At 36.8% G+C, this 27,062-nt stretch overlaps 1 protein-coding gene across 4 annotated transcripts; it reads left to right on the top strand.

Moving 5' to 3' along the window:
* Positions 1 to 456: 456 nt before the first annotated feature.
* LOC123868736 (synaptic vesicle glycoprotein 2A-like) lies at positions 457 to 18,895 on the top strand. Of its 4 annotated transcripts, none has more exons than XM_045911320.1 (12): positions 457 to 571; positions 889 to 1,142; positions 6,365 to 6,526; positions 7,451 to 7,613; positions 8,838 to 8,959; positions 11,956 to 12,194; positions 13,289 to 13,434; positions 14,789 to 14,912; positions 16,099 to 16,240; positions 16,505 to 16,661; positions 17,379 to 17,506; positions 18,337 to 18,895. In XM_045911320.1, the coding sequence occupies exons 2-12, from the start codon at positions 962 to 964 to the stop codon at positions 18,414 to 18,416; spliced, it is 1,644 nt and encodes a 547-aa protein (XP_045767276.1). In that variant the 5' UTR covers positions 457 to 571; positions 889 to 961; the 3' UTR covers positions 18,417 to 18,895. The 4 variants fall into 4 exon arrangements, with proteins under 4 accessions (XP_045767276.1, XP_045767277.1, XP_045767275.1 ...); XM_045911321.1 differs by having other exon boundaries at positions 459 to 564; XM_045911319.1 differs by having other exon boundaries at positions 459 to 564; positions 701 to 1,142.
* Positions 18,896 to 27,062: the final 8,167 nt, after the last annotated feature.

Genomic DNA, 27,062 nt, shown 5'->3' with positions numbered 1-27,062 from the left:
CCTAAATCCACGCGGATGAAGTCGCGGGCGGCAGCTAGTAAAATATATAGATGCCCATTAAAAATATAATCTACTTAAATATAAAAGAATCTCCCGGTCATTGTCACAAAGTAGACCTATTACTCAGAAAACCGGTATGTAAATTCCACGTTTTCCAAATTACAATTTATGGAGCAAAATATTGACACCATGATAAATCTTTGACACTGTATCCCGAAACACATGATACTGTATTTTAAACTCTATTTTTTCCACAGTAAAATGTAAAGTCCTTTGCATTGTATGAAATACTTTGATAAGAACAGTTCACAAGTACGTGTGAATAATGTCAAAGTGGTTAGGCAATTTTTGTACTTATCGTTTTGTCGATAGGGATGGTTGTTGCTTGAAGTTATTGTACTTGAAATAAACGTGCTTTGACTGAGTAATATAGGTTAACCGTACACCGGTACCTATAATTAGGTAGTACACATTGGGAAACAGTGGCAAACAGACGTGGTTAAAAATATGCCACAATAAAATTTTAACTGAACTTTTTCCGCGATTGGCGTACAAATCAAATATGTAGATTGTAGACTGTGCTTTTAAAATAATACTTAATAGAATTTATTGTTTTAAAATTCAATGAACTGGTTCCTAATATTAATAAAAAAGTTTATATTTTAGATATAATTGTGCAGTTTTAATATTTTTACTATAGAGGGTGCTCTTATTTCAATGTAAACGAGAATAAATTGAAATATAAAATCCGTATCTATATTTTTGTAAAAAAAATATTTTTAAATATAATCTATAGCGAAAGTTAAAAAAATAAAATACCTATCCGTCGTTTATATCAAACTTTACAAACTGAATCCAAATATGCTTTGAAAATCAATTTTTTACCAGGCAAACGTGATCTGATAAAACTATATTAAAAAAAGGTTTTATTTTTAAAATCCTTTTTATAGTACAAAACAATATGTCTCGCCTAAGTGACAATAGTTCTTCGGATCGGAGTTTGGAGAGGCTAAATGAAGTAAGGGCTTTCATCGATGCTAGTAAGAAGAACAATGATAAGATAGATGATCACCACGTGGACGTTGAAAGAAGCCATGCGAAATTGAACGAACTCGTCTTTGAAGATGCTTTTGAAATAACAGGTACGTTGATTACGAGGGTGTTTTAGTTGTAATTTAATATTTCTTGTCCTTCTATTCTGTTCATGGATTTAATCCTCTTTTATCAAATTAATTATAGAGTATTTTTTAGAAATTGTTTATTTTTAATGATGGTTATTTTTATAAATATTTTCTTTTATTCTATGTATCTTAAATTATAATTTGTTGAATTTTAACTAATCTATACTAATATTATTAATGCGAAAGTGTGTCTGTCTGTCTGTCTGCTACGTTTTCACGGCCCAACCGCTGAACCGATTTTAATGAAATTTGGCACAGACACGGGATACATCCCGGGGAAGGACATAGGCTACTTTTTATCCCGGAAAATCAAAGAGTTCCTACGTGATTTTAAAAAACCGAAATTCACGCGGGCGAAGCCGCGGGCATCCTCTAGTAAATTATAAAATAACAAAATTACTGTACCCTAACCACTTTATCTTGCTAGTGGGCAATGAATAAAATTAAAAAAATGACCGCTTCGATATTATAGCATTTTTTGTTAAATTAAAGCTCAATTATTATACGTTACTAAACCGTCTACCGACTCGTAGTTAAGTCGCTAGAAAGGTGCGCTACTTTCACTAATTTATGGATCTCGCATAAAAAGCAGGACAGCGTGCCGTGACGACAACCATTATTATTAATCCCAGATAAATAAAAGTATTAAATAAAATACTTTATATTTACTGAGAGTGATATAATGACTAAATGGGTAGTTGACCTACCCTTTGTCAGTGAAGAAGTTTGTAACTTAAATAAAATAAGAACATAAAGTAAACAAAAATACAGCCCGCGTCGTTTTGAAATAGATGAAATTAAAATTGTTGTAAAGCATATAAAATTATAAAATTAAAAATAAGTCATAAACTTTGTCCTAGGTAGGTATTAGACTTTTGTGCTTTTTATTTAATCACTATAAAATTCAAACTAAGACTGCATTTTAACTATTAATAGCCAATTATTCATTTTAATCTTTATATGTTGCAAACATTACGTGTTTCAAACTTTCTAAACTTGTACCAAAGTAAATTAATTAGATATTTCAACCATTTTAAATAAACAACTATATATTTTATTTATTTTGCCATTAGGTATTTTTAATTTATATATACTTAGTACTTACGGATTATAAAATAATTTATTTTAAATTCATTCATATTGATATGTACCCTTCGCAGTCAATGTTATATACCTTAATATTTATCATTTTAATTATGTACCGACAGCGCATGATAAGCTCGCATATTAATTACCAATATGTCACATAGGATTAAATATCAAAAACTTGTCAAGTGCACGTTAGAAGTCTTAGAACACGCATATGTCACTTAAGGTACCTACTTGCTCAAAAGTTATTATTTCAGAAACGGTATTTTTACAAAACTGTCTAAGAAACATAATAGGTATGTAATGATTTCAAAATACCTATTGAACGTGGTAACACACGAAAGGGTAAACCAATCTTTTTAAACTTTCACTTTTCATGGTCCCTGAAAAATCTTATTTTTGTGCTTCTGTGACTCTGTGTAACGGTAACTAGAGTGATAGCTGTGCTTTAGTTTAAAAATATAATTAAAAGCAGAATGCATAGATCCAAGAATAGTAAATCTTTGATTGTTTGGGATAAAAAGTAACCAGTATTACTCTTCAGGGTTTTATTCATATACATAACCATGTCGATCCTTATTCAGTTGCGGTGTGATTGAAGGACAAATAATTATTAACATACACGCACTTTTTGTACCTACTACTTAGTTCCGAATGGTTTTTACCGAAGCAAACCAGTGGCAGTCTATATGGGTGTGCTTTAAAATACCTGAGATATTATGCTTAGGTAGACTTACTATACGCTACCACACCTTCTGGGTCATTAGAATCAACATGAACAGGTATGAATTCGTTAAAACTAAAGCTGCATTCCTTTTATGTACTTTTGCTTTACTTATTAGGTACCTACCCAGCTAAGTTTTGCAATAATACGTTCTTGAATACAACTTAATATTGAGCATGAGTTTAAACGCTTGAGATGTGGAGGCGCTGCCGCCCGAGGTAATGCATACCTTAAGTTAAGGTGTACCTGCCTATTGTATTGTGTGTCACAATGATGGCAATAATATTAATATCTTTCGATTTTTCGTTCTTCCTTTTCAACTTTGAAATTAAAATTGATGACGAAAAATTATTTTTTAAAGAAAAACTTAAAGTAACGTATAGATGGACTAAAATGTGATCTACAAAAATTTAAACCCACGCGGACGTAGTCTCGATAAATCCATACTAATATTATAAATGCGAAAGTGTGTCTGTCTGTCTGTCTGTCTGTCTGTCTGTCTGCTACGTTTTCACGGCTCAACCGCTGAACCGATTTCAATGAAATTTGGTACAGACTTGGGATACATCCCGAGGAAGGACATAGGCTACTTTTTATCCCGGAAAATCAAAGAGTTCCTACGGGATTTAAAAAAAATCGAAATCCACGCGGGCGAAGCCGCGGGCATCCCCCAGTTAGTATATAAATTAAAATAATTATGAAAAACATTGACTGCATTAAATAATTTTGGTTATTTAAAAAAATATTATTGATGTAGGTTAGTAGGTACGATTTTGAGACATCCTGTAGGTAAATAATTATGAATAGCAAAATTAATGTGTGATGCTGGATGCATTATAAAAGTGATAAAGCAAGTGACATTTAATTATTTTTTACGGTCTCGACAGACACGACAGATCGACAGACAGACACAGATATTGAGTAGGTAGGTAGTAGTAGGTACCTATTTGCTCAGCCATATATCAAGCTGCAGCTTGCATGAGAACATAAAAAATAGGTGATAAGAATTACATCGGGAAATTATAAAGTTATCGACTTATCGTGTTACTTATACTACTGTTACTACTTATACTACTGTATACTACTGTTTGGCCGCGACTTCGTACGGCTTTTAAATTTTTAGAATGCCAGAGAGAACTCTTATTTTGGTGAATAGTTCCGACCAATATTCGCTTAACCCATCCATCTTAGACTGCATCATCACTTACCACCACGTGATATTGCAGTCAAGGGCTAACTTGTATCTTAATAAAAAATAAATAAATAAAAATAACTGTTGGATCAAGGGTAAGATACAGAAGGCAGTGGTGGGTTGAGAGCACGCATTGTGAGGAGGTTCCTCACTCTGGAGTCCTGCACAGGCGGCTTGGGTCTAGGACCCAGCCGGTCTGGGACCCATTATATCATATTTTTAATTTGATGTTTTTTTTAATTGCTTCTGTTATTTCAGTTTTTTTGTGAACATTAAAAAAAATATGATATCAATGTACCCATGATAATTTAGTAAAGTTGTAGTCGAATTTTATATTAGGTATCACGCCATTGCATGGCAAATGTGGTGATACTATACTAGGAAGAATAATAATTGTAATACCATTGTTAACCTACATTTAGAGCAAAAACAAATGATTGATTCATTGAATGAGATATGTAAATAAATGAGAGAACATTATTATAATAATAATGTTAGTATGGATAAAAAATCTGTATTGTTGTTGTTATTGCAACTGTTTGACGCGGGTATTGGGTAAGCGACCCCGGCAACGGTCTATGACCTGGCTATGAGAAAACAAGATCCATGTGCGGTATGTAGGTAGGTAGGTAAGTACCATGTAGGTAGGTAGGTAGGTACCAAGGCGAAACCGGGATTCACTCGGCGTGTACTTTTTAGGGTTCAGTAGCTCAAAAGGAAAAAACAAACCCTTATGCATACGTAATATTATAAATGCGAAAGTGTGTCTGTCTGTCTGCTAGCTTTTCACGGCCCAACAGTCAAATCGACTTTGATGGTACAGAGTTAGCTTACATCCCGGGGAGGACATAGGCTACTTTTTATCCCGGAAAATCAAGGAGTTCCCACTGGATTCTAAAAGGCCCATCCGTTTAAGCGATTTATATGAGGTACAGAGGTAGCTTGCATCTCGGAAACTGACATAGACAACCTTTTATCCCGGAAAATTAAAGAGTTCCTACGGGATTTTTAAAAAAGCTATATCTACCCGGCTGAAGTGCGGGCATCATCTATGTTGGAGGATATATATTTAATTCAATGGCTTACAGAAGTATAATTTTATTAAATTATACAATTCGGTCGCATACTTATTAACATAACATTTATGTATTCATTTCTACGCAATAACTTAGACAATGCTGCATAAAAATATCGTGGGTAGGTAAGTGGCCTGGTTATTGTGAATACATTCGTATTATCTATTGAATAGCCAACAAGTATGGTTTATTGCACAACTCTTTATATACCCACAGATGATAAGGATTAGATTGTGAACGTGAAGTCGTGAACCATACGGGTATATTAGAGTACTTAATTATAGTATACCTACTAGCCGATGACCGCGACTTCGCCCGCGTGGATTTAGGTTTTTAGAAATCCCGTGAGAACTCTTTGATTTTCCGGGATAAAAGTAGCCTATGTGCTAATCCAGGATTTTATCTATCTCCATTTCAAATTTCAGCCAAATACGTCTAGTAGTTTTTGCGTGAAGGAGTGACAAACATACACACACACACACAAATACACACAAACTTTGGCCTTTATAATATTAGTGTGAAGTGTGATTAGTGTGATGTGAAGTGTGATTAGTGTGTTGTGAAATGTGATTGTTTAATCCCGGAGACAAAAATGACGTTTCGTGTGCTGCCTGTTTTTTACGGCTCTTTTATTATTTTACTTATTTTTATTTTTATTGTGCAAAATTCTCTTTTTTTCTTCTCTGATGGGGAGGATGTGACGCAATCGATACTTACCGATAAAGTCCAGTCATTTGGTAGTTTTTGTAGTAGTCCGGCAGGCGGCATGGCTCTGGCCCTAGGCCACGGTAATGGTAATAATATTACCGTGCCTAGGCCAAACTTTCTCACGATGTTTTCCTTCACCGTTAACGCAATTGATATTATATATATATATGTAATTGCTTAAAACGCACATAGCTCTGAAAATTTATAGGTGCATGCCCGGGATCGAACCCCCGACCACCTGAATAGGAGCTCAATGCCTTAACTACTAGGATAACACCGAAAAAAACGAAAATAAGATACTAAATCAACCTGCTATGTCTGACCTTGTTGGACGAAAGCAAATAGGATTAAAGCTTAAAACAGATTACGTATAACCTTACGCTTCCACATCCAGGTCACGGCAAGTTCAACCACCTAGTCCTACTGACCTGCGGGCTGATAATGCTCAACGTTTCCATGGAATCAGTGGGCATGAGCTATGTGATCACCGCCGCTGAGTGTGAGCTGAAACTCACGAGCGAGCACAAGGGGCTGGTCAATGCTGCTGCATTTATAGGTAAGTAAGCTGGTTAATGCTGTTGAATTTATAGCTAAGTATAGACATGGAATATACTGTGTCATGTGCGGCACAACCCGAAAAAGGGTCCAGCATAATGCTGTATGCCTTGTAGGTAGTACAGCTGAACTCATTTCAAGAAAATTGTTCACTTACCTATTTTGGTCTCATCAGGATTATTTGTACAGATTATTCCTGATGAGTATTAAATATTTGCATGCTTATGAAGTAGAATATTTATTTTTTTAAAGAATATTACCCATGTTGAATGACTAACATTCCCCGTTCCCCTCCAACTAAACGTAAAGCTTGTGCTAGGAGTGGGTACGACAATAGTGCAACGGGTGAGGTTTGAACCGCCGACCTTTCAGAATTCAGTCCACTTCTATAACCGTTGAGCTATTGAGGCTTACAATAATAGCTAATTTATAGCTAAGTATAGATATGGAATATACTGTGTCATGTGCGGCACAACGCGAAAAAGGGTCCAGCATAATGCTGTATGCCTTGTAGGTAGTACAGCTGAACTCATTTCAAGAAAATTGTTCACTTACCTATTTTGGTCTCATCAGGATTATTTGTACAGATTATTCCTGATGAGTATTAAATATTTGCATGCTTATGAAGTAGAATATTTATTTTTTTAAAGAATATTACCCATGTTGAATGACTAATATTCCCCTTTCCACTCCAACTAAGCGTCAGGCTTGTGCTAGGAGTAGGTACGACAAAAGTGCAACGGGCGGGGTTTGAACCGCCGACCTTTCGGAATTCAGTCCGCTCTTCAACCGTTGAGCTATTGAGGCTATTATATTAATATGAAGGTCGCTACTTAGTTATAATTTTGAACTCAACAACTGATATTCAGCAAATAAATAAAATTTCTTTTCATTTCATTTCATTTCAATTTCATTTCTTCCCCAGGTATCATAAGCACGTCCTTCCTCTGGGGCTACCTGGGCGACAGGTTCGGTCGGCGCGCGGTGATGCTGCCGGCCATGGTGGCTTCTGCAGGCTTCTCCTTGGCTTCAGCCTTCTCCACTAACGTCTGGATGCTACTGATTCTTAGATTCTTCACTGGTTGTCTGTGAGTTTATATTTTGAACAAGGCATCTTCTGAATAGATCTTTTTTTTAACCGACTTCCAAAAAAGGAGGAGGTTCTCAATTCGTCAGAATCAATTTTTTTTTATGTATGTTCCCCGATTACTCAAAGACCCTTGGAACGATTTGGATTTTTTTTTGTTAGAAAGGGTATACCTACTGTGTTTTTTTAAATGATAGTGTTTATACCTAAAACTTCAAGGAAGTTTCTAAATAATTTTTCATACATACCAAACATTGCGAGACCGGTAGGAGAGGACGAGGAAAATTGTTTAAAAAGATTTTTATTACAAGTGCTTTAGAATTGTCAAGTGAATCTACCACTGATTGGGAATGCTCGTGCTACCGGGAACTAGCAAGAAACTTGGTGGTTGCTCTTTTCAAGTATTTCCAATATTATTACCCGATTACGGCAAAGCTAAAAGGAAGGGTTGATTTTAGCAGTCTATGTATCTAGGTTTGTGTTTGTGTGTTCCACCGTAGCGCCTAAAACACGGAACCGATTTTGATGACTGAGGTGTCAATCGATTCGTTATTAGGGTGGAGGTGACATAGGCTACATCATTTTATACGAAAAAAAACAAACCAACGCGACGGGTGTTACATCCAAAAAAGTGGGGATGTCCAAATTTTTTTTTTGCTATTGTATCGAGTGAGATATCAAAATGAAAGCGGAAAAACGAGTTCATACAGTATATATACATTATACGGGTGTAACCAGAACGTTAGCAAAAACTTAGCGTTATCATTATACTACCTACCTTAACACAATCCAATGCCAATAACCATTTGCCTTATCTTGTAGTTTTAGAGATTTAGTACTTTTCAAACCTGCATTGTATACCTAGCGTGCAAAACTCGGGTCAATGCCCCACCTACGACGCAGCATTGACTTCGAGTGCCCTATTTACTTAACATTCATTGGCTTCTAGCGTCAGTCAGATGTTTTATTTGCAATATATTGTGAACTTTTAAAAAGTACAGGAATTTTTTCTCGTAATATTTTTTATGGTGTCTCATCAGTAATCATAAGTACTATCCCTGTTTTCGTTTCTGCTATAGTGTTCTGGTTAAACCCTGTAAATATAGTACAATGTTACACCGAGCGACAGAAAAACAGTATTATACTACATAATATATTATCTATCGCTATCTATGGGAAGTTCGCTGGTAGTAGTCGGGTTTTCTTTATTGTATTCTTGTTACAGTGTATCAGCGTCAAGTGCGACGGTATACGCCTACCTGGGTGAGATGCACACGGGCTCGAGACGCGCTGCCGCTATCGCTTGGGGATCAGCATTTATCTCCTTCTCTTTTATGATATTACCAGGTAACCGCATTAGGGAACTCGCCATCCTCACATAAACATTTTACCGGTTACAGAGGATGCTTATCAATGTTTATAATTCAATTTCTATTTAAGTTACTCCCCTTTCCCCTCCAATCAGGCGTAAAGCTTGTGCCAGGAGTGGGTACGCCAATAGTGCAACGGGTGGGGTTTGAACCGCAGACCTTTCGGAATTCAGTCCACTCCTCAACCGTTGAGCTATCGAGGCTCTAGATTGATTAAATAATTCTTAATTAAATACAATAAAGAAAATATCGCAGCTCGATTGCGGTAGAATGACAGCTACAATGTCACGATTGCGATCACCTCTGATTGGTTGACGCTCGCTCACTATTGGCTACTATGCATTGTTGCAACAAGAATAGCATTTTAGCCAATAATAGCAATTATTGCGATTGTAATAATGATCAATGCAGGTTCGGAATCGAGTTGCCGGTGTTCAACAACTTGTCAAATCAGTATCTTTTCCAACGTCAAGACACGCGTTTAGTATGCAAGCTTCTATAAAATACTGGCATGTGACGTCACAATGCTTTGGCGTGCTTTTTTAGTTTAATCGATAATTTAAATAGTTATTACACTTAAAACTAACAACAACTAATAATCACGGAGAAATAATTTATTTTGACCTCGGCAAATAACGTAAGTATTCACTGTATGTGTAGAAATATTGCCTCAACTAATAACATTTTATTTATTTAGACAAAACGGTCCAGTGCAAGTTGGGCTCGCTTGGTTCACTTCCCTACCATCGTACAAGAAATCGGAATCGATTCGTACATCGTACGTCGTACTGAACCTTCGGTGCACGAGACTGACTCACACTTGGCCGGTTTTTTAAAAATTTAAGTTACTTCAATTTTGATAATAATGAAATATTATTATGTTATTACTTTTGCGATACTTAAATGTTTAATAATATAATATTAGCCAAGGTTAGGTTAGTAGGTTATTGTCTATCAATCAAATATCTGCAACAAAATAATAGACCTAGAAGTCGTGTGATTGACCTACATTGATAACACAACTATAAATAGGTATTTGCGGTTTCATGTCCCGGCCACATTAACGGCCAACAACCCGATGTTCAACGGCTAAACGTAAAACGTAGATGCTCTATCAACGTATAGTGGCATTCACAATGCCGTTTGGCGTTAGACGATTTTAATGCCAATTCAATAATTGGCATTGGACGTTAACCGTTCAAGTGTGGCCACTAAGTTTAAGGCGTTATTCAAATTCAAATTCAAAATATTTTTATTCAATTAGACTTTTACAAGTACTTTTGAATCGTCAAGAGCAATTATCGCGATATTTATGGCATTTTTCGACAACAATCACACGATAAACGTCTAATGCCATTTACAGTGGCGTTAAAATGTCCTCATTTCAAGATGGACGTTGAGGCTGTTACACTGTATTTAATGAGTTTTAATTTTTATTATATGATTGTATTTTATGATTACCGAAGGAAGAAAAAGAATTAAAGAATGAGAAGATCGTAAACGATACAAACGCACAGGGAAATCTAAAAATAAGATGAAATCATCATAACTCCACTCCATGTCTGCCCCCGTACCAATACGTGCGTTCTCGTCGCTCGCGGCGCACACTGGCAAACGTAGTTTAAGAAGAACGTCCAGTTTAAGTAGTTAGTTAGTATCGACTATAACTCACAAACTAGTCGATACTTGAACTAACTTTTTAAACTTTACCCTTTCAAGTAAAGATTTTTATATAAACCTGTGAGGATGATACTGCCATTGCCGCAATTAAAATGCCATAAGCCTACGTTGTCATATTAGTTTACAAATTGCGAAAAACCAAGTAAAATTTGAATTTCGCGGTCAGACCCAACGATAATTTCTCCCGTTGAATCTCTTTGATGTGCCAAAATATGCCGCCGACTTAAGAGGGCTCTCTCCGTCACTCGTTTCATACAATCGTAGTTCCAATTTCATTTGAATATCAAGCAACCAAAGTCCATGAAATTTTGCAGACATATTCTAGAAACTAATATCTGTGTCTGTGGTTTTCCAGATTTCTGTTAAAATATTCGGTTTCAAAGTTACGCGGTCTTAAAAATTTTCATACAATCCTTTAAGCCCCTGTAATTTTAAAACTATATATTTTTAGAAAAATCTAAAACACCATAGACACAGATATTAGTTTCTAAAATATGTCTGCAAAATTTCATGGACTTTGGTTGCTTAATATTCAAATGAAATTGGAACTACGATTGTATGAAACGAGTGACGGAGAGAGCCCTGTTAACAACAAACGCCAAACGGCATTGTGAATGCCATTGAGCAAATTAACGCGTTGATCGTAGCTACATACATCTACAGTTAACGGGAAATGCCGTTGAAATAGCCGTTAATTTAGCCGGGGCATTAGAGCCACATACTATTTGAGCTGGCAGCTTTTTCAAGGATCCTTAATATGATCACAAGCCAAGGTTCCGTACTTACTTAGATTGTCGATAATGATGGAATTTACCGTAGATAAATACGCTTAGGTATACAGGATGTAACCAGAACGCTACAAAAAACGTAGACAGGTGATAGTATTTACCTACTGATGATTACTGATAAGATACCATTAGAAAAAAATTTTGATAAAATCCAGTATTTTTTAAAAGTTCGCAATATATTGAAAATTAAAGATCCGACTGACGCTAGAGGTCAACAAACGTTCCGTAAATAGGCCACTTGAAGTCAATGCCGCGTCGTAGGTGGGGTCATTGATCCAAGTTTTGTACCCTATACAATGCGGGTTTGGGTACTAAATCACTAAAACTACAAGGTAAGGTTATAATTGGCATTGGATTGTGTTAAGGTAGTATAATAACACCCTGCGTAATTGCATCTCAGTAGTGTTGATAAGTGTCTGTCTGTATGTATGAAGTCGATTACCAAGAGACTGTCACGTCCCTTACATTGCCTAGAGTCTAGACCTAACCCAGATTTTATTTCCAGGTCTAGCCTGGGTAATAATACCAGGCACCTGGTCGTTTCCGCTGTTCGGATTCAAAATGGTACCGTGGAGGGTGTTCATTTGGTCGTGGTGCGCACCTGGATTGGTGGCCGCGTCCGCGTTGCTATGGTTACCGGAGAGTCCCAGATACCTGCTGTCCTCGAGTGGACCGGAGAAAGCCTTGCCTGTACTGGCTAAGATGTATGCGTACAACCACAACACTAGGGAGGCGAATTATCCTGTAAGTTATTCCAATTGCCTCATTTTCTTGCTTATTTATTTGGCTACATATTATTATGAGGTCCCGGGTCCTTTACCTTTTATTTAAATAAAAATGGGTAGCAAACTAGCAGACGGGTCACCTGATGTTAAGTGAGTACCGCCGCCCATAAACATATGCAGCACCAGAGGAACCGCCAATGCATTGCCGGTCTTTTAGGAATTTGTTGATCCGCCCCTTGAATAACCCTATAAAATCTAGAGGGAACAGCGCCAAGGGGAGTTGATTCCCAACCGCTTACTACCACCTTCTTTAGGTCTTCAGTCCAGCGGGCTGAAGGTTGTCGTACACTGTGATTAACAGTACGGGGTCTACGCTCCAGAATACGTCTGCCCAATTAGCCGTCAGTTCTGTTGCAGATAATAACCTACCTACTGTTAATCTTGCTAATCTTTGGAGCTATGTCGGTCACTTTTGTTTTTATGCGAATCCTCGTTTTGGATTTTATCCCTGAGAGAGAATTTCTGTAGCACGCTGAAAGACTTTTAATTTGTGAATGAGGCCATCCGCATCGGTTAAGTATATCCATGTTTCCGATTCATACATCATTATTCATTAGTCATTACCGCTAGGACACACTTATTGAACTATGCTAATAAAGTTCGGTGACTAGCTATAACTGAAGACGAAAGTGAGGTGGTTAAAATTTCCTGCATGTCACAAAGCCACATGGAGAACTACTTTGTAAATTCTATCTATGAAAACTTGTTAGTAGCTTTTTCTGTTCTTATCTATTTATTTTTCCAATTAGCTATAAGTTTTCCTTGTAAAATAAAACAAGTGTAAATTAAAAATTTATAACACCCCCGACAAGTGAAGGTTACAGTAACTAGAAAAGAGCTGATAACTTTCAAACGGCTGAACCGATTTTCTTGGATTATAGATAATCACACTCTCGATCAAACCACCTACAAAAGCCAACAAAAAAAAACTAAATTAAAATCGGTTTATTAGTTTAGCAGCTACGATGCCACAGACAGATACACACGTCAAACTTATAACACCCCTCTTTTTGGGTTGGGGGTTAGTAAAATAATAATCTATTGTTCTTGCAGGTAGAAAGGATAGTAACTGGCAACATAGAAACCTCGAAGTCCGGGGGCTTTGTGGGTGCTGTGAAGAACATAACGCTGCTATTCAGACCGCCTTTGCTGCGATGCGTATGCATTTCACATACGCTGATGTTTGCTGTATTTATGCTGTAAGTTGCTGTTTCTGCTTTTTATTAATAAAATAGAAGTTTATTGCATAAAGGGTAGTAACAGCAGGGAACCCTTCAAGTCCGGGGGATTCCCAAAAGGCAAATGCAAATGTGCTCAAATGCAAGTAGGTACGCACTCATAGGTAAGTCATCGTAGGCAAAATTTATATTTTTGCCGTTTTGCCGATTATAAAAGCCGCGATAGCCCAATGGTTAAGACGTACGCTTCTTATTCGTGAGATCGGGGGTTCCATCTCTCATTTATAAAAATCAGTTGAGTAGTTACAAGCGGACATAAGAACGGACATACATACGCACGAGTCGCCGCAGTCGGATAAAAAGTAAGGTTGCAAATTGTGAAAATCGATCCTAGGTACTCTGACCTTTAAAGTTTGAAGCGCGGAATTTGTATCGATTTTGTAGAAATTTTTTACACGTTTTACGTCAATCCCTTTCAATGGAAATCTTTTTCAATGATTGTTGGTGTCATCACTAAACTAGATTGAAAATTGAATTATGATTTCAATCATAAACACTTAATTGCTAAGGAAAATCGTTTGCATTCATTTTTTTTATCTTTAGGTTTGCATGAATCGGTCCATTGAATGGAATGTTTTAATTATAATAATTGGATAAAGATCTAATTGAATGGCTATTTAATTTAAACACTGTCACTACAGGAAAAATTGCTTAATTTTACTAGTTAGTGATTTTTTTATTGTAACAATATTTACAAAAAGTAGTTCAAGGATTTCGATCGGGATATTTAGGTTATGGATGTTGCCTTAAAATTCAGCTTATCCATACTAATATTATAAATTCGAAAGTGTGTCTACTAGTGCTTTACCGTCTATCCGTTTAACCGATTTTGACGAAAGGTAGTTACAGAGACAACTTGCAGCCAGGGAACGGACAAGACTACTTTTGTCCCGGAAAATCAAAGAGGCTCATCTATTTCATGGTTATTGACGAAATTGATTGGTACAGAAATCCCGGGAACGGGCATAGATAATAATAATTTTTATCCCGGGAAATGAAAGAGTTACCACAGAATTTTATAAGTCTAAGTTCACACGGACGAAGTCGCGGGTGTCAACTATCATATTTTGGTATCCGTTGTCGTCTTTAGGTTGGAATCCATAGAGCGCACTTTGAATTTGGTTAGACTTAAGTTTCAGGTAAAACGAGACAGAGTTATGCCAGCGCGAACGCTGTCTCGTTTCAACAGTATCTTAAGTCAAAGTGCCCACTATAGATCTCAGCCTAAGTGTGGATTGGCAATTCTATTTGTTCTGAGAGGAGACCCTTTATCAGTAGTGAGTCAGTCATTGCCCTTATGTGGTTATGTCTCCAGGTCGAGTGGTCTGTACGTGTGGGTGCCCGACATCCTGAACAGCATGCTGCGCAGCACCAGCGAGGACAGCATCACCATCTGCCAGATCATCCACGACAAGTTCGACAGGGCTAGGAACTTGAGCGTAAGTTTAGATTATGTAAAACTAGATGATGCACGCGTGGATTTAGGTTTTTAAAAATCCCGTGGGAACTCTTTGCTTTTGCGGGATAAAAAGTTGCCGAAGTCAATTTTCGGGGCCTCTGGGTAAGCTGCCTCTGTTCCTATAAATCGGTTTAACGGATAGACTCTTAAGAATCCCGTAGGAACTCTTTGATTTTCCGGGATAAAAAGTAGCATACGTCCGTCCCCGGGATGTAAGCTAACTCTGTACCTTTCATTAAAATCGGTTCAGCGGTTGAGCATGAAAACGTTGTAGACAGACAGACAGACACACTTTCACATTTATAATAAGTATTAAAGTATGGATAAGCCATAATAGCCTAGTGGTTAAGACGTCCGCCGTCTATTCGGAAGGTCGAGATTTCGATCCTCGACCGAAAAGATTACTTTGGTTTTGTTTTTTTAGATTACTTTTGTCAACTTTGATTACCTTTTTAGGGTTCCGTACCTTAAAAGGAAAAACGAAATCCTTAGAGGATCACTTTATTGTCTGTCTGCCGGATCGTCTGTCCGTCTGTCGTGTCTGTAAAAAAAAAACCTATAGAGTACTTCCCATTGACCTCGAATCATGGCAGATAGATAGATAGGTCTTATAGCACAAGCAAAGGAAAAAATCCAAAAACCATGAATTCGTGGTTACATCACAAAATAAATCACACTATCACACTAATATTATAAAGGCGAAAGTTTGTATGTGTGTGTGTGTGTGTGTGTGTGTGTGTGTGTGTGTGTGTGTGTATGTTTGTTACTCCTTCACGCAAACACCACTGGACCACACTGGACGGATTTGGCTGAAATTTGGAATGGAGATAGATAATATCCTGGATTAGCACATAGGCTACTTTTTATCCCGGAAAATCAAAGAGTTCCCACGGGATTTCGAAAAACCTAAATCCACGCGGGCGAAGTCGCGGGCATCGGCTAGTAATTACAATGTTTTTCAATTTTCAAAGTAAGATAACTATACCAAGTGAGATATCATATTATGAAACGGCTTAGCTTGTACATTCTTAAACAGACTTTTATTTATTTTTATGCATAACAGTTTTTAATTTGTCGCGCATAATATCGTATAAAATACCCGATTACGGAACCCTCAGTGCTCGAGTCTGACTCGCACTTCGCTATTTTATTATTTGGTTCAACAGTTGGCAGCGCCAGAGCACGCGTGCCACTCCGAGGTGGCAGTGCGGGTATTCCCCATCTCAATGGGCATGGGAGCAGTGTTCGCAGTCACCTACCTGGCCATCGGCGTGTTCATTGGCAGGATTGGCAGGAAGACGCTCTATTGTAAGTTAAGGATACTACCTACTCTTGGGTTCCGTACCTGAAGATCATAAAACGTAAACTTATTGAAAAATCCTATTTCAATGTAAAGCATTATTTAAATGATAAGAAAGTTTGAGAATGAGTTGCTTAACAGCTTTGATATAGTTCTAAAAAGTTTAAGTGATATTTTGCGTCTTTTAATTATTCTTTATGAGAGTGAAGCTTCTTTCGACTGTAAAAACAAGAAAAATATACCTGCTTAAGGATACTTTATCTTGCCCTCAGCTAGCATAATGGTGGTGTGTGGTATGGCGACCGTCGGAGCAGCGTTTGTACCACAAGGAGGCGCCGCCACTGCACTGCTCATCCTGGCGCTCTGCTCAGGATGTGCTGCGTCTATCCTCGCTGCGATTGCTGTAGACGTCTTTCCTACTTGCCTTAGGTATTGTAACTATGAGTACTTATAAAAGATGATAGCCTATAGTAAGTATAGAGAGTTTTTCAGAGTTAGATAATTTTATTGGTATAATATACCAATAATTATCTAACTCTGAAAAATTAGTTACGTGCCCCGAAGCGCAGACCCCTTGAATTTTAACTACTAAGTCGAAATCTGACTATCAAAACTTCTGGTAATCTAGACTAACAAAAGTTTAGAGCAACCGCCGAGTTTTTTGGTGGTTCTTATCGGTAAGAAGGGCATTCCGAGTAAGGTGGGTAGATTCTTTTGGTCTTGACGATTCGAAAACATTTTCAAAAAATTGCTTCTTTAATGGTGAAAGAAAACGAGTAAACCTGCATGTCATAATGTTGAGTTCGTCATAATGTTTTCAAAAGTCTGGTGAAGACTATCAATCCGCACTTGACCAGTGTGGTGCACTATGAATTATGACCTTCTCATTCTTCAGAGGAGATCTGTGCTCAAGAGGAGGTCTACGATGGGTTGAAATGATGATGATGATAATGGCGTAGAAACCACGTCAAAAGATCGAACAACCAATCTTTTTCCTTGTTAGGAAGCGCACGCGAAAAGATACCTTTGACTCCATCAAGCCTCCTGAGTTAGCCAGCTAATACCCATGGATTCTTTCTCGTTCTCAGTGCTGGGCTGACGATTGGTTGAAGTGCTGGTGATGATGAACTGTGTGTATGTTTTCAGAGCGATGGCGATGTGCGTGATGTACATGGTGGGGCGGGCGGGTGCGGCGGTGGGCGCCAACTTGCTGGGCAACACTCTCGACGTGCACTGCCAGCTCGCATTCTCTGTCTTTGGCGCTTTTACAGCAGGTGAGAGTTAAGGCATTTAACAAAACTGAATAGTGTTAAAACTTGCTGGAAGAACATGCCACTTGGCAAAACTTACTGGTTAAACTTAACTTATTTAAAGAGGAGTACGAGTTTACCTACGTAATAAATAACCAATCTATCCATCCATACTGTTCCCGCTCCAGCCCGCCGTGCTCTGAGGGACCGCAGGTCGTAACAAAAACAACCCACGGTTTGTTCTAAAAAGGCCGGGTCGGTTTATTGAACCCAAGGACGAACACACGTTGATCAATATTTTACATGAGTATATATTCCTTACATAATCGACCAAGACCGCGACATATTGGTCATACAGCGCCATCTATTATCTGGCTTGGTAAACAGTATAATTGGTCTTGAACACATACTAATATTTAATATAATACTTTTTAACCCAGAAAATCAAACAGTTTGCACGGGATTCTCAGTTTAACCAATTTATATGAAATTCTGGTATAGAGGTAGATTGCGTCCTGGAAATAATTTACAAAGGCAACTTTATATCCTGGAATATCAAATTTTTTTTTTTCAAAAAAACCTCAATCCACGCGAACGAAGTCGCGGGCATCATCTAGTTAATTAAAAATTTATTAGGTATTTATGCACATTTAACGTTAATAAAAAGAAAAAAGACTATCACAATCCTTTGTAGATTTTTAATGTTTTCTCGTTCTTGGACTGCGTGGTGGACTTTGGCCTTAGCCCTTCTCATTCTGAGAAGCTAACTATGCTAATTGCTAAGTAGTGACAGTCTACTTGAAATGTTATTTTCGTTAGTTTGAAATACCTAAAGGGAATTAATTTTATTTCAGGATCAACCATCCTCATTATATTTTGGCCGAAACCAGAAGAAATAAGAGAGGAGATGGAGCAGCGAGGCCTAACGTACTGATTTAATGAAGCATGATAGAAGAAAGCAATCTCAAAAATCTATTCTATTACTAAGGGCCAACCAACCATACCATACTATCATAATAATATAAGGGTACAATACTTACGAAGGTTTTTATTAAGGGTTGAGAATATTTTCTTTCCTTTCAAACGCTTTGGAAAAAAGGATTCTATATTTTATAACATAATGTAGGTATTCTACCTAGGTAGGTACCTGTACTTATTTATTGATTTGTATCAGACTTCTTAATGGAAAAAAAGTATTTTAGAATAAATGGGTCACACAATATTTTTTTTTGTATTAAGACTTATTCAATATTTTTTGGTTGGCTCTTAAAAATTATAAATTTTCGTATTATAAGACTGATTAAGTTTACACAAGTGCGTTATCTTTATACCTATTGTGAATTTGTCGTTATAAGAATATATTGATATTTCAATAAATATAATTAATTATTATTAAAAAGCAATACTTAATTTTATCTTGTTTTATTTAATTTTTATTTTCGTAAATTATCTGCGTCACCTGACGGATCAATACTGTACCAATTAGTATGACACAAGGAGGTTAAAGTCAACATAATATTATTAATATCAGCCAGACGACTTTTAGCCCTAGTAATACTTGTTAACTTTACTAGATGGCGCTTAAATCCAGTTGCACGAAAGGTGTTTAAAGTTACGTTATGGACTACGGTTACCGTTGAACCACAGAATAATATAAACTTTGACCACAAAAAAAGCAGATCGCTCTAGCCAGTATATTTTTTTAAATAATTATTTATTTAGGAACTTTTTAGCTAGGGAAACGGTAACCGCTGTGTTAGGTAAACACTCTTCATCGTTTAACAGGGCTCTCTCCGTCACTTGTTTCATACAATCGTAGTTCCAATTTCATTTGAATATTAAGCAACCAAAGTCCATGAAATTTTGCAGACATATTCTAGAAACTAATATCTGTGTCTGTGGTGTTTTAGATTTTTCTAAAAATATGTAGTTTTAAAATTACAGGGGCTCAAAGATTTGTATGAAAATTTTTAAGACCGCGTAACTTTGAAACCGAATATTTTAACAGAAATCTGGAAAACCACAGACATAGCTGATATTAGTTTCTAGAATATGTCTGCAAAATTTCATGGACTTTGGTTGCTTAATATTTAAATGAAATTGGAACTACGATTGTATGGAACGAGTGACGGAGAGAGCTCTCTTAAGTCAAAGGGTTAAATTTTGGTCCAAAGGTAACAATAGCTGACTGACTTGTGTTATCCATTTTGCTTTTAAAGTTTGCATTCAAAGTTTATTTTATGTATTCGAAAGGAATAACTTCAGCTAAATACAACGTTTCATAGATAGAAATAACATAATAAAGAAAACCCGCGTGGGAACCGGGAAAAAGTAAATATGGTAGTAGTAGTAAATATAAAAGTGATAGTATGATAGTAGTGATAATAAAAAATACATGTAAAGTAAAAATAACGCATAAGGTAAGGAAGATCAGATTGTGATAAGTGATTAGAATTAGAAAACATCAGAATTGTTCTTTTCCCACCTACTATATCGTAGAGTCTGCTTTACTACAATTTTACTGCCAATTCTGTCCAGTCTTGAGCAACCCATTTATGCAATCTATTGGCTCTCAAGTCTGCGTTTACGACGTCCAGCCAGCGCTTTCTTGGGCACCCTCGGGATTTAGCTCCAGAGATGGCGAGAAAACAATGTGGAAGAATTTATTGGCCAGCGATAGCTTTTAGTTTTAACCTCCTGTCATGCAACTGGACCATAATTAAATAGATTCAACAGGTCTTACTAGATGGCGTTAGTTGTATTAAAAGGCCAAAAACATAGACTCCTTACTTTATGCGAAAAGTAAAGTTTTTAAAATTAAACTGGCTGATTAGACCCGAGTTCACTCGAGTGGTGTTTTGAAAATCGGTGTACATAGGTCTCATCACAAAAAACCGGCCAAGTGCGTGTCAGACTCGCGCACTGAGGGTTCCGTACTCGGGTATTTTTTTCAACATTTTGCACGGCAAATCAAAAACTATTATGCATATAAAGTAAATAAAAATCTGTTTTTGAATGTACAGGTAAAGTCCTTTCATATGATACCCCAATTTGGTATGCATAGTTATCTTACTTTGAAAATTATTATTTGTTCATGAATACATTTTAATTTTAACAAATAGACAAACAGACAACAAAGTGATTCAATAAGGGTTCTTTTTTTCCTTTGGAGGTTCGGAAACCTAAAAAAGTGTTATTTCTTAATTCTGACGGTAAGGAACCCTTCGTATATGAGTCCGACTCACATTTGTCCGGTTTTATTTTCTGTAAATCTTATTAAAAACATCCCTAACAAGGCGACAAAGGGCTGATAAAGGGTTGAGGTTGCAATCTAGGGCAATCGGATTTACATTAACAATAATCGCCAAATAATAAGGGTGCATTTGTCACCCTCAGACACGAAATGTCAACCCTTTCACACCTAACTGGTATTTAACTTTTAGGGAAAAAGGGTTATGATTATATTCATCATCGTGATCAACCAAAGATATGTGGTCGGAGTGATCAACCCATCACCGACTCACTACAGAGCACGGGTCTCCTCTCAGAAAGGTTTTGGCCACTGTCTACCACGCTGGCCAAAGTCAAAGTCTAAAGTACTCCTTTTGATGGTCGAAATTGTTAATGTACGATATAATATAGTGGTAATAATTAATTACGTAACTTAAACTAAAGCTACGAAGGTTCCAAACGCGCCCAAGTCTGAGAACAGCCCACAACAAACTCAGATGTTGTTGCACGCCCATGTGCAGATTGGCAGACTTCACATACCTTTGAAAACATTACGGAGATCTCTCCAGCATGCAAATTTCCCTACGATGTTTTCCTTTACCGTTGAAGAGTTAGATGTGCGTATCCGGGATCGAACCTCCGACCTCGCGATTAGAAAACGGACGCCTTAACCACTATGCTATCATGGATATTATAAGCCTATCGCCTTATTATTCTCGTCCTAAAACTATTTTGATAAACGTTTTACGACAAAATAATAGCGGTCCGGGATCATTTTGAAAAAGTTAAATTACTCCCAAAAAGTTTCGGTCTCTCAACAGGTAGGCGATTTTTTTACTGCATAGTAGACGATCGTATCGTATGTCGTAATTTTGTAGTGGTCAACTTGATAGCTCAATAGTAAATGTGTGTGGATCCTCGAATGAACCGTGGGTTTGAATCCTGGTTATGTAACTTTTTTAAATCGAGGAGCTGGCGAGCATAAGGGTGTAATAATAATTTTATTCTCGGGGGCTCGAGCTCTTTTTGAAGAAATTTCGAAAAGGGTTATCGGGAACCCGAGAGCTGGCAGCTACCTTGGGCAACGAATTAGTTTGGCCCACAGAGTACATTGAATATAGGGGTAGTTTGGCCATCCAAAGGGCTGCCAGCATCTTGGTTACAACGCCTCGCTGCGGGGATTCGAGGTTTTAGATTTACCTAATTTAATTTATTTAGTTTTTAATTTAACATTTTTTTTAGTTTTATTAGTGACTTATTAGTTCCGGAAGATAGGTATAAATTTATTTTCTATTCTATTACACTTCTGGGTCATAGCATAGGCTACTTTTCACAAAGATTCCCCCCCGAGATTTTTAAAGACCCAACAGTTTAATCGATTTTAACGATTGGTAAGTAGGTATAGAGATAGCATGCCGGGGACGAGCATAGGTAACTTTTTATCCCGGAAAATCAAAGAGTCTGCATGGGATTTACAGACAACCTAAATCCACGCGGGTGAAGCGGGATATAAAATATAATTGCACCATTCATTCCAAATGCCAATACATGGATAGGTTACTAATACAATACTACAGTTTTTTCTACGCAGGCCGCACGTGCGCTCAGGTGCGTGTCACGTGTAACCGCCGCGCCATATGCCACGGGTTCGATTCCGGGGCGGGTGAATTAGCGTGAACTTCGTATTCACGTGAAATTGATAGCTATACCTACCTTTTTGAGTTATTGTAGATGAGTAAACGCACGGGATAGCCTCCGAAGTGGTTATATGGGAGCATCGTACTTACGACATACTTACCCTCGTGGTTTCTGCACGTTCGCCTGCCCGTCGATTACCTCTAGAAACACCTTACCAGTACCTATACCTTGGACAGGGATTTACCGGGAAAGGAAGGAATAAAAGCACAAGAATTCAAGAGAAGGCACTAAAGAAGCATATATCAGAGGAAGAAATGAAATACAGCCATCACACTAATATTATAAAGCTGAAAGTTTGTATGTGTGTGTGTGTGTGTGTGTGTGTGTGTGTGTGTGTGTCTATGTTTGTTACTCCTTCACGCAAAAACTACTGGACGGATTGGGCTGAAATTTAGAAAGGAGATAGATTATACCCTGGATTAGCACATAGGCTACTTTTTATCCCGGAAAATCAAAGAGTTCCCACGGGAATTTTAAAAAACCTACATCCATGCGAACGAAGTCGCGGGCATCAGCTAGTTACGAATATTTAGCGAATTTTACGAATATACAGCCAAAACGAAAGCTATAAGGGTTCCAAACGCGCCCAGGTCTGAGAAGAGAAGATAGAGCACACAGTTTTTACCCTACTGCGGCAAAGCCAAAATTAAGGGTTATGATTTTAGCAGTCTATATATGTATGTAGTATGTACCTATGTGGGTGTGTATGTTTGTATCCAGATTCTGTATGTTCCACCGTAGCGTCTCAACTACTGGGCCGATTTTGATGAATGAGGTGTCAGTTTCGACGTAAAGGTCCGGGTGACATAGGCTACATTTTATACGAAAAAAATTGACCTGACGGATGTTACATGAAAAAGTGGGAGTCTTCAAAATTTTTTTTTGCTATTGTATCGATGGTGTGTCAAAATATGAAAGAAGAGAAAATTCTGAGTTCATAAATATTAATGTACTACAACATTAAAATATACCAAGCGATAGAAAAACAATTTTACTATAATATTTCAGCGTTTATTAAGACGATCGCAGTCGGGTTTTAGTTTTCAACTTTTCTTGTATAATTTAGTGCATACCTACGTTTTTGGTAATTATTTTTCTAATTAAAAATTATTTACAATTTTCCTTGAAGTGTAGGTGAAAAGTTAAAATAGCACCTATTATAAAAACTATAAACATAGCATCCCTACCTGTGCCATACCGTTTATATGTAAATGTGTTGACCAGTGACCGTGAACCAACCCCGTCATATAATTAATAATGGTAGCTTGCTTGACATAATATTATCTTCCACCCCGAACGTTACCGTCCCGATGTTATCACCACCAAATGGTCGAATAACGGTATCTTCAATTACTCCCCTAGCCTCATTATCTTGTGGTTTTTAATTACTAGCTAATGCCTGCGACTTCTGGATTTAGATTTTTCAAAATCCCATAGGAACTGTTCGATTTTCCGAGATAAAAGTAACCTATATGTTAATCCAGTGTGTAATCTATCTCCATTCCGAATTTCAGCCAAATCCGTTCGGTAGTTTTTGCGTGAAAGAGTAACAAACATACATACATACACACAAACTTTCGCCTTTATCATATTAGTGTGATAGTGTGATTAATGAAATAGTAAAAATAGGAATTCTAGATATGGACCGAAAATAATTACAACTGTAGGTACGACATAGCTGTTTTACAAGACTTAGGTATACCTATTATAATATGTTTATTAACAAAATTACTAAAAGAGTAAGAAAAAAAATAGGTTCTACATATTCCTCTTAATATTAAATATACCTATTTAATATTAAAAGGAATATTCCTATGTACCTACCTATCACAAAATAATATAGTCTGTTTCATTTAGCCGGTCCAATTTTACAGCTTTTCATGATAAAAAAGAATATAAATCTACTCGTAATATCTATGGATGAAATTCTATGTAGGTTGATACTCTTAAAAATTATTATTATTTACATATGTTAGCAAAGTTTATATTATAAAGCAACTTGTGACAATAGTTCTTAACAATACGGCAATACAAAATATTTAATCGAACAAATCGAATCTTACGTGTAAGATGAGAGACCTAAATACGCTATAATATTTTGTGAAGTTGTAACTTGCACCCCTGCAATGTCAAAAGTCAAAGCGTCAAAGACACGCACAAAGGTCAATTGGCCATATCGTGGGAACTGCAACCACCTGTCAGTCCGTCCGTATGTCTCTTCTTTACAACCTACACTACTTTCCCATAAGGCACGGTCACCCACCGTGACTTTCAACCCATAGAACATGACGTAATTGGTTTATGCAAAACTTTTAAAATTGTCCGGTAATGGCATTAAAATTAGGTAGCTATCACGTTTAAAAACGTATACATTTTCCTACCCCCTTACTAATAAACGTTGTACCTATATCAGTTGTGTAGTAAATGGGTACAGAATATTTCTTTGTCTTGTTCTTACGAATATCAAGATGCTGATTAAAATATAATTTCGCTAAAAATCAGTCATAATAAGTAGGCAGATAACCTACGTTTTCCCGTGTAGCGCTGTTTATTAAATTGTAAATTATTTCAGATTAACAAACCTTATACTATAATTTGGTCTCACTCCTAATACACTGGCTAAGCATCTTCGTAAAGTTAAGAACCAAAAATCCAAAATAAGTCATTACCTCTCACGGCTCAAGCAAGCTCTTTCACAGAGTAGCAATCAAGGCACTTGGAGGCGTCTGACTTCTGACGCTACCGTCATAATGGGGTGTAATCCACTAAGCAAACATCCGCCGGAATCGAACCGGCGATAAATCATCGATCATTGATTGGGTCGGACATAGAATAACTCCACTTTGCAGATGCGGCACTGGCAAATCACACGCTCGCCTACGCGTCATAAAAGCGGGATGCGGGATGTGTACATGACACATCCCGCATCCCGCTTACGCAGGAGCGTACGTATATTTCGTATCAATACATATGAACGTCCACTACGCGAATGATTCGCGTAGTGGATGTTCACACGTATTGATTCGCGGCGAATCAATACGTACGGGTGTACTGGTTGCGTACATTCCGTACGTATATTTATCGATATAATATTTTAATATCTTGAGTCTAGTTTGATATCGGGGCTTTAGAAAAAAATATGTTCTTGTACGTTTGTGTGGTTTAATGCTCTAAGGACCTATTGTAAAATGCTAATTTAGATATACCTACCAAATATTTCATACCTAATTATATGATTCTTGTATTATCTTTACTTAATTTATTTAAAATACGTATATTAAAAATAGAATACTTAGTTATAGTATGTTTCAAATTGCCCTCAATTATTCACACGATTTTTACAGAAACCAAACCATTATTTTTCTCCATCGTGAAAGGTTTACTGTGTATTTCTATTTAATCTATGGCCAGATTGGTGCATCCACGCTTTCGCCAATCCAATTAACCCCGCGCCGTGCCTTATTGGCTTTTAAAGCTCTAACGCCGTAACCTTTGCTTTTTATTTATTGCACATAATGGTTTTATTTGTTTAACAAGTTCTCGTGATGATAGTGATTATCCCGAACACATTATAAAACTTCGGTTGAAAATAAATTTACTAAGGCACGATAATACATAATTTAATTTGAAGTATCTTATAAAATATGCAGGTCAGTTTAGTAAGTAAAAATGTATGTATCTACTATAAATATAACAAAGGTACTAAAGGAATCAGGTTAACAAAATCCAGCTTTTGCTTCTTATTTTGAATGGTAGAAAGGTTAAACCTATTGCAATCCCCCTATTCCTATATCTTATTCCTCATTATTTGCAAAATAAGGTTCTGTTTTTATGTTTTTTCTGTTTCACTTTTCTGAGCAAAAAAAAATAAACCTTACAGATTATTTTTTTTAAATAAATAATAGACCTACATATTATAACACAAAATATAATCTAATTACAAATATTTTTTAGCTCACAAATTGTTTTTACATTACAGACATCTGAACAGTACTATCTCTTCCAATTAATTTTATCCATTATGATATCCAAAAATTATCTTTCTTGCCTACTTTAAAATCTGTAATACTGGCCTAATTTACTTTTATATGTAGGTGCTTCTAGGTAGCAGTTTTTTAGTATCTTGAACAAACAGCCTCTGATTAACCCCTAAGCTTCTGTCGGCATTAGTTTCACGCCCACTATTGGTTTAACATTATTACTCTATCCCGTTTAAGAATCGGCGCCAAATATTATCCTTTTTTTATGACCACCAATTTGTTGCCGATGGTCAGTGTTTCATTTGACTATTATTGTGTTATTTTTTAGTTGGACTGATGATAACAAGCCTTTGATTTTGGTGGTTTACCCAAAGAATTAAGAAATACAAATAATTTTCTAGTTAGGTACTCGTAAAAGTCAGTCCTGGTAACTTTTATAAAGCTTTAGTATATATTTTAAGTATTGTTCAAAACTAGTAAAAGTCTACTTAATAAAGTTGCTTAGACTGGCAAAGATACACCTACATAATTAGAAAACCTCGGATTTTGGCATCGATGGTGAGCCCACAGTGGTGGTGGTAGAAAATAGCCAAAAAACTCAGGGTGCGATAGCCAAACATGAGACAGAAAACTAACTGTGCATTTCGAATCGGTTTTGCAATTCTGCTGCT

The sequence above is a fragment of the Maniola jurtina genome, chromosome 10 (genome assembly GCF_905333055.1).
Source record: "Maniola jurtina chromosome 10, ilManJurt1.1, whole genome shotgun sequence".
In the NCBI taxonomy this organism is placed as follows: Eukaryota; Metazoa; Arthropoda; class Insecta; order Lepidoptera; family Nymphalidae; genus Maniola; species Maniola jurtina.
The sequence above is the reverse complement of the archived record's forward strand: the minus strand, read 5'-3'. Positions and strand labels throughout refer to the sequence as shown.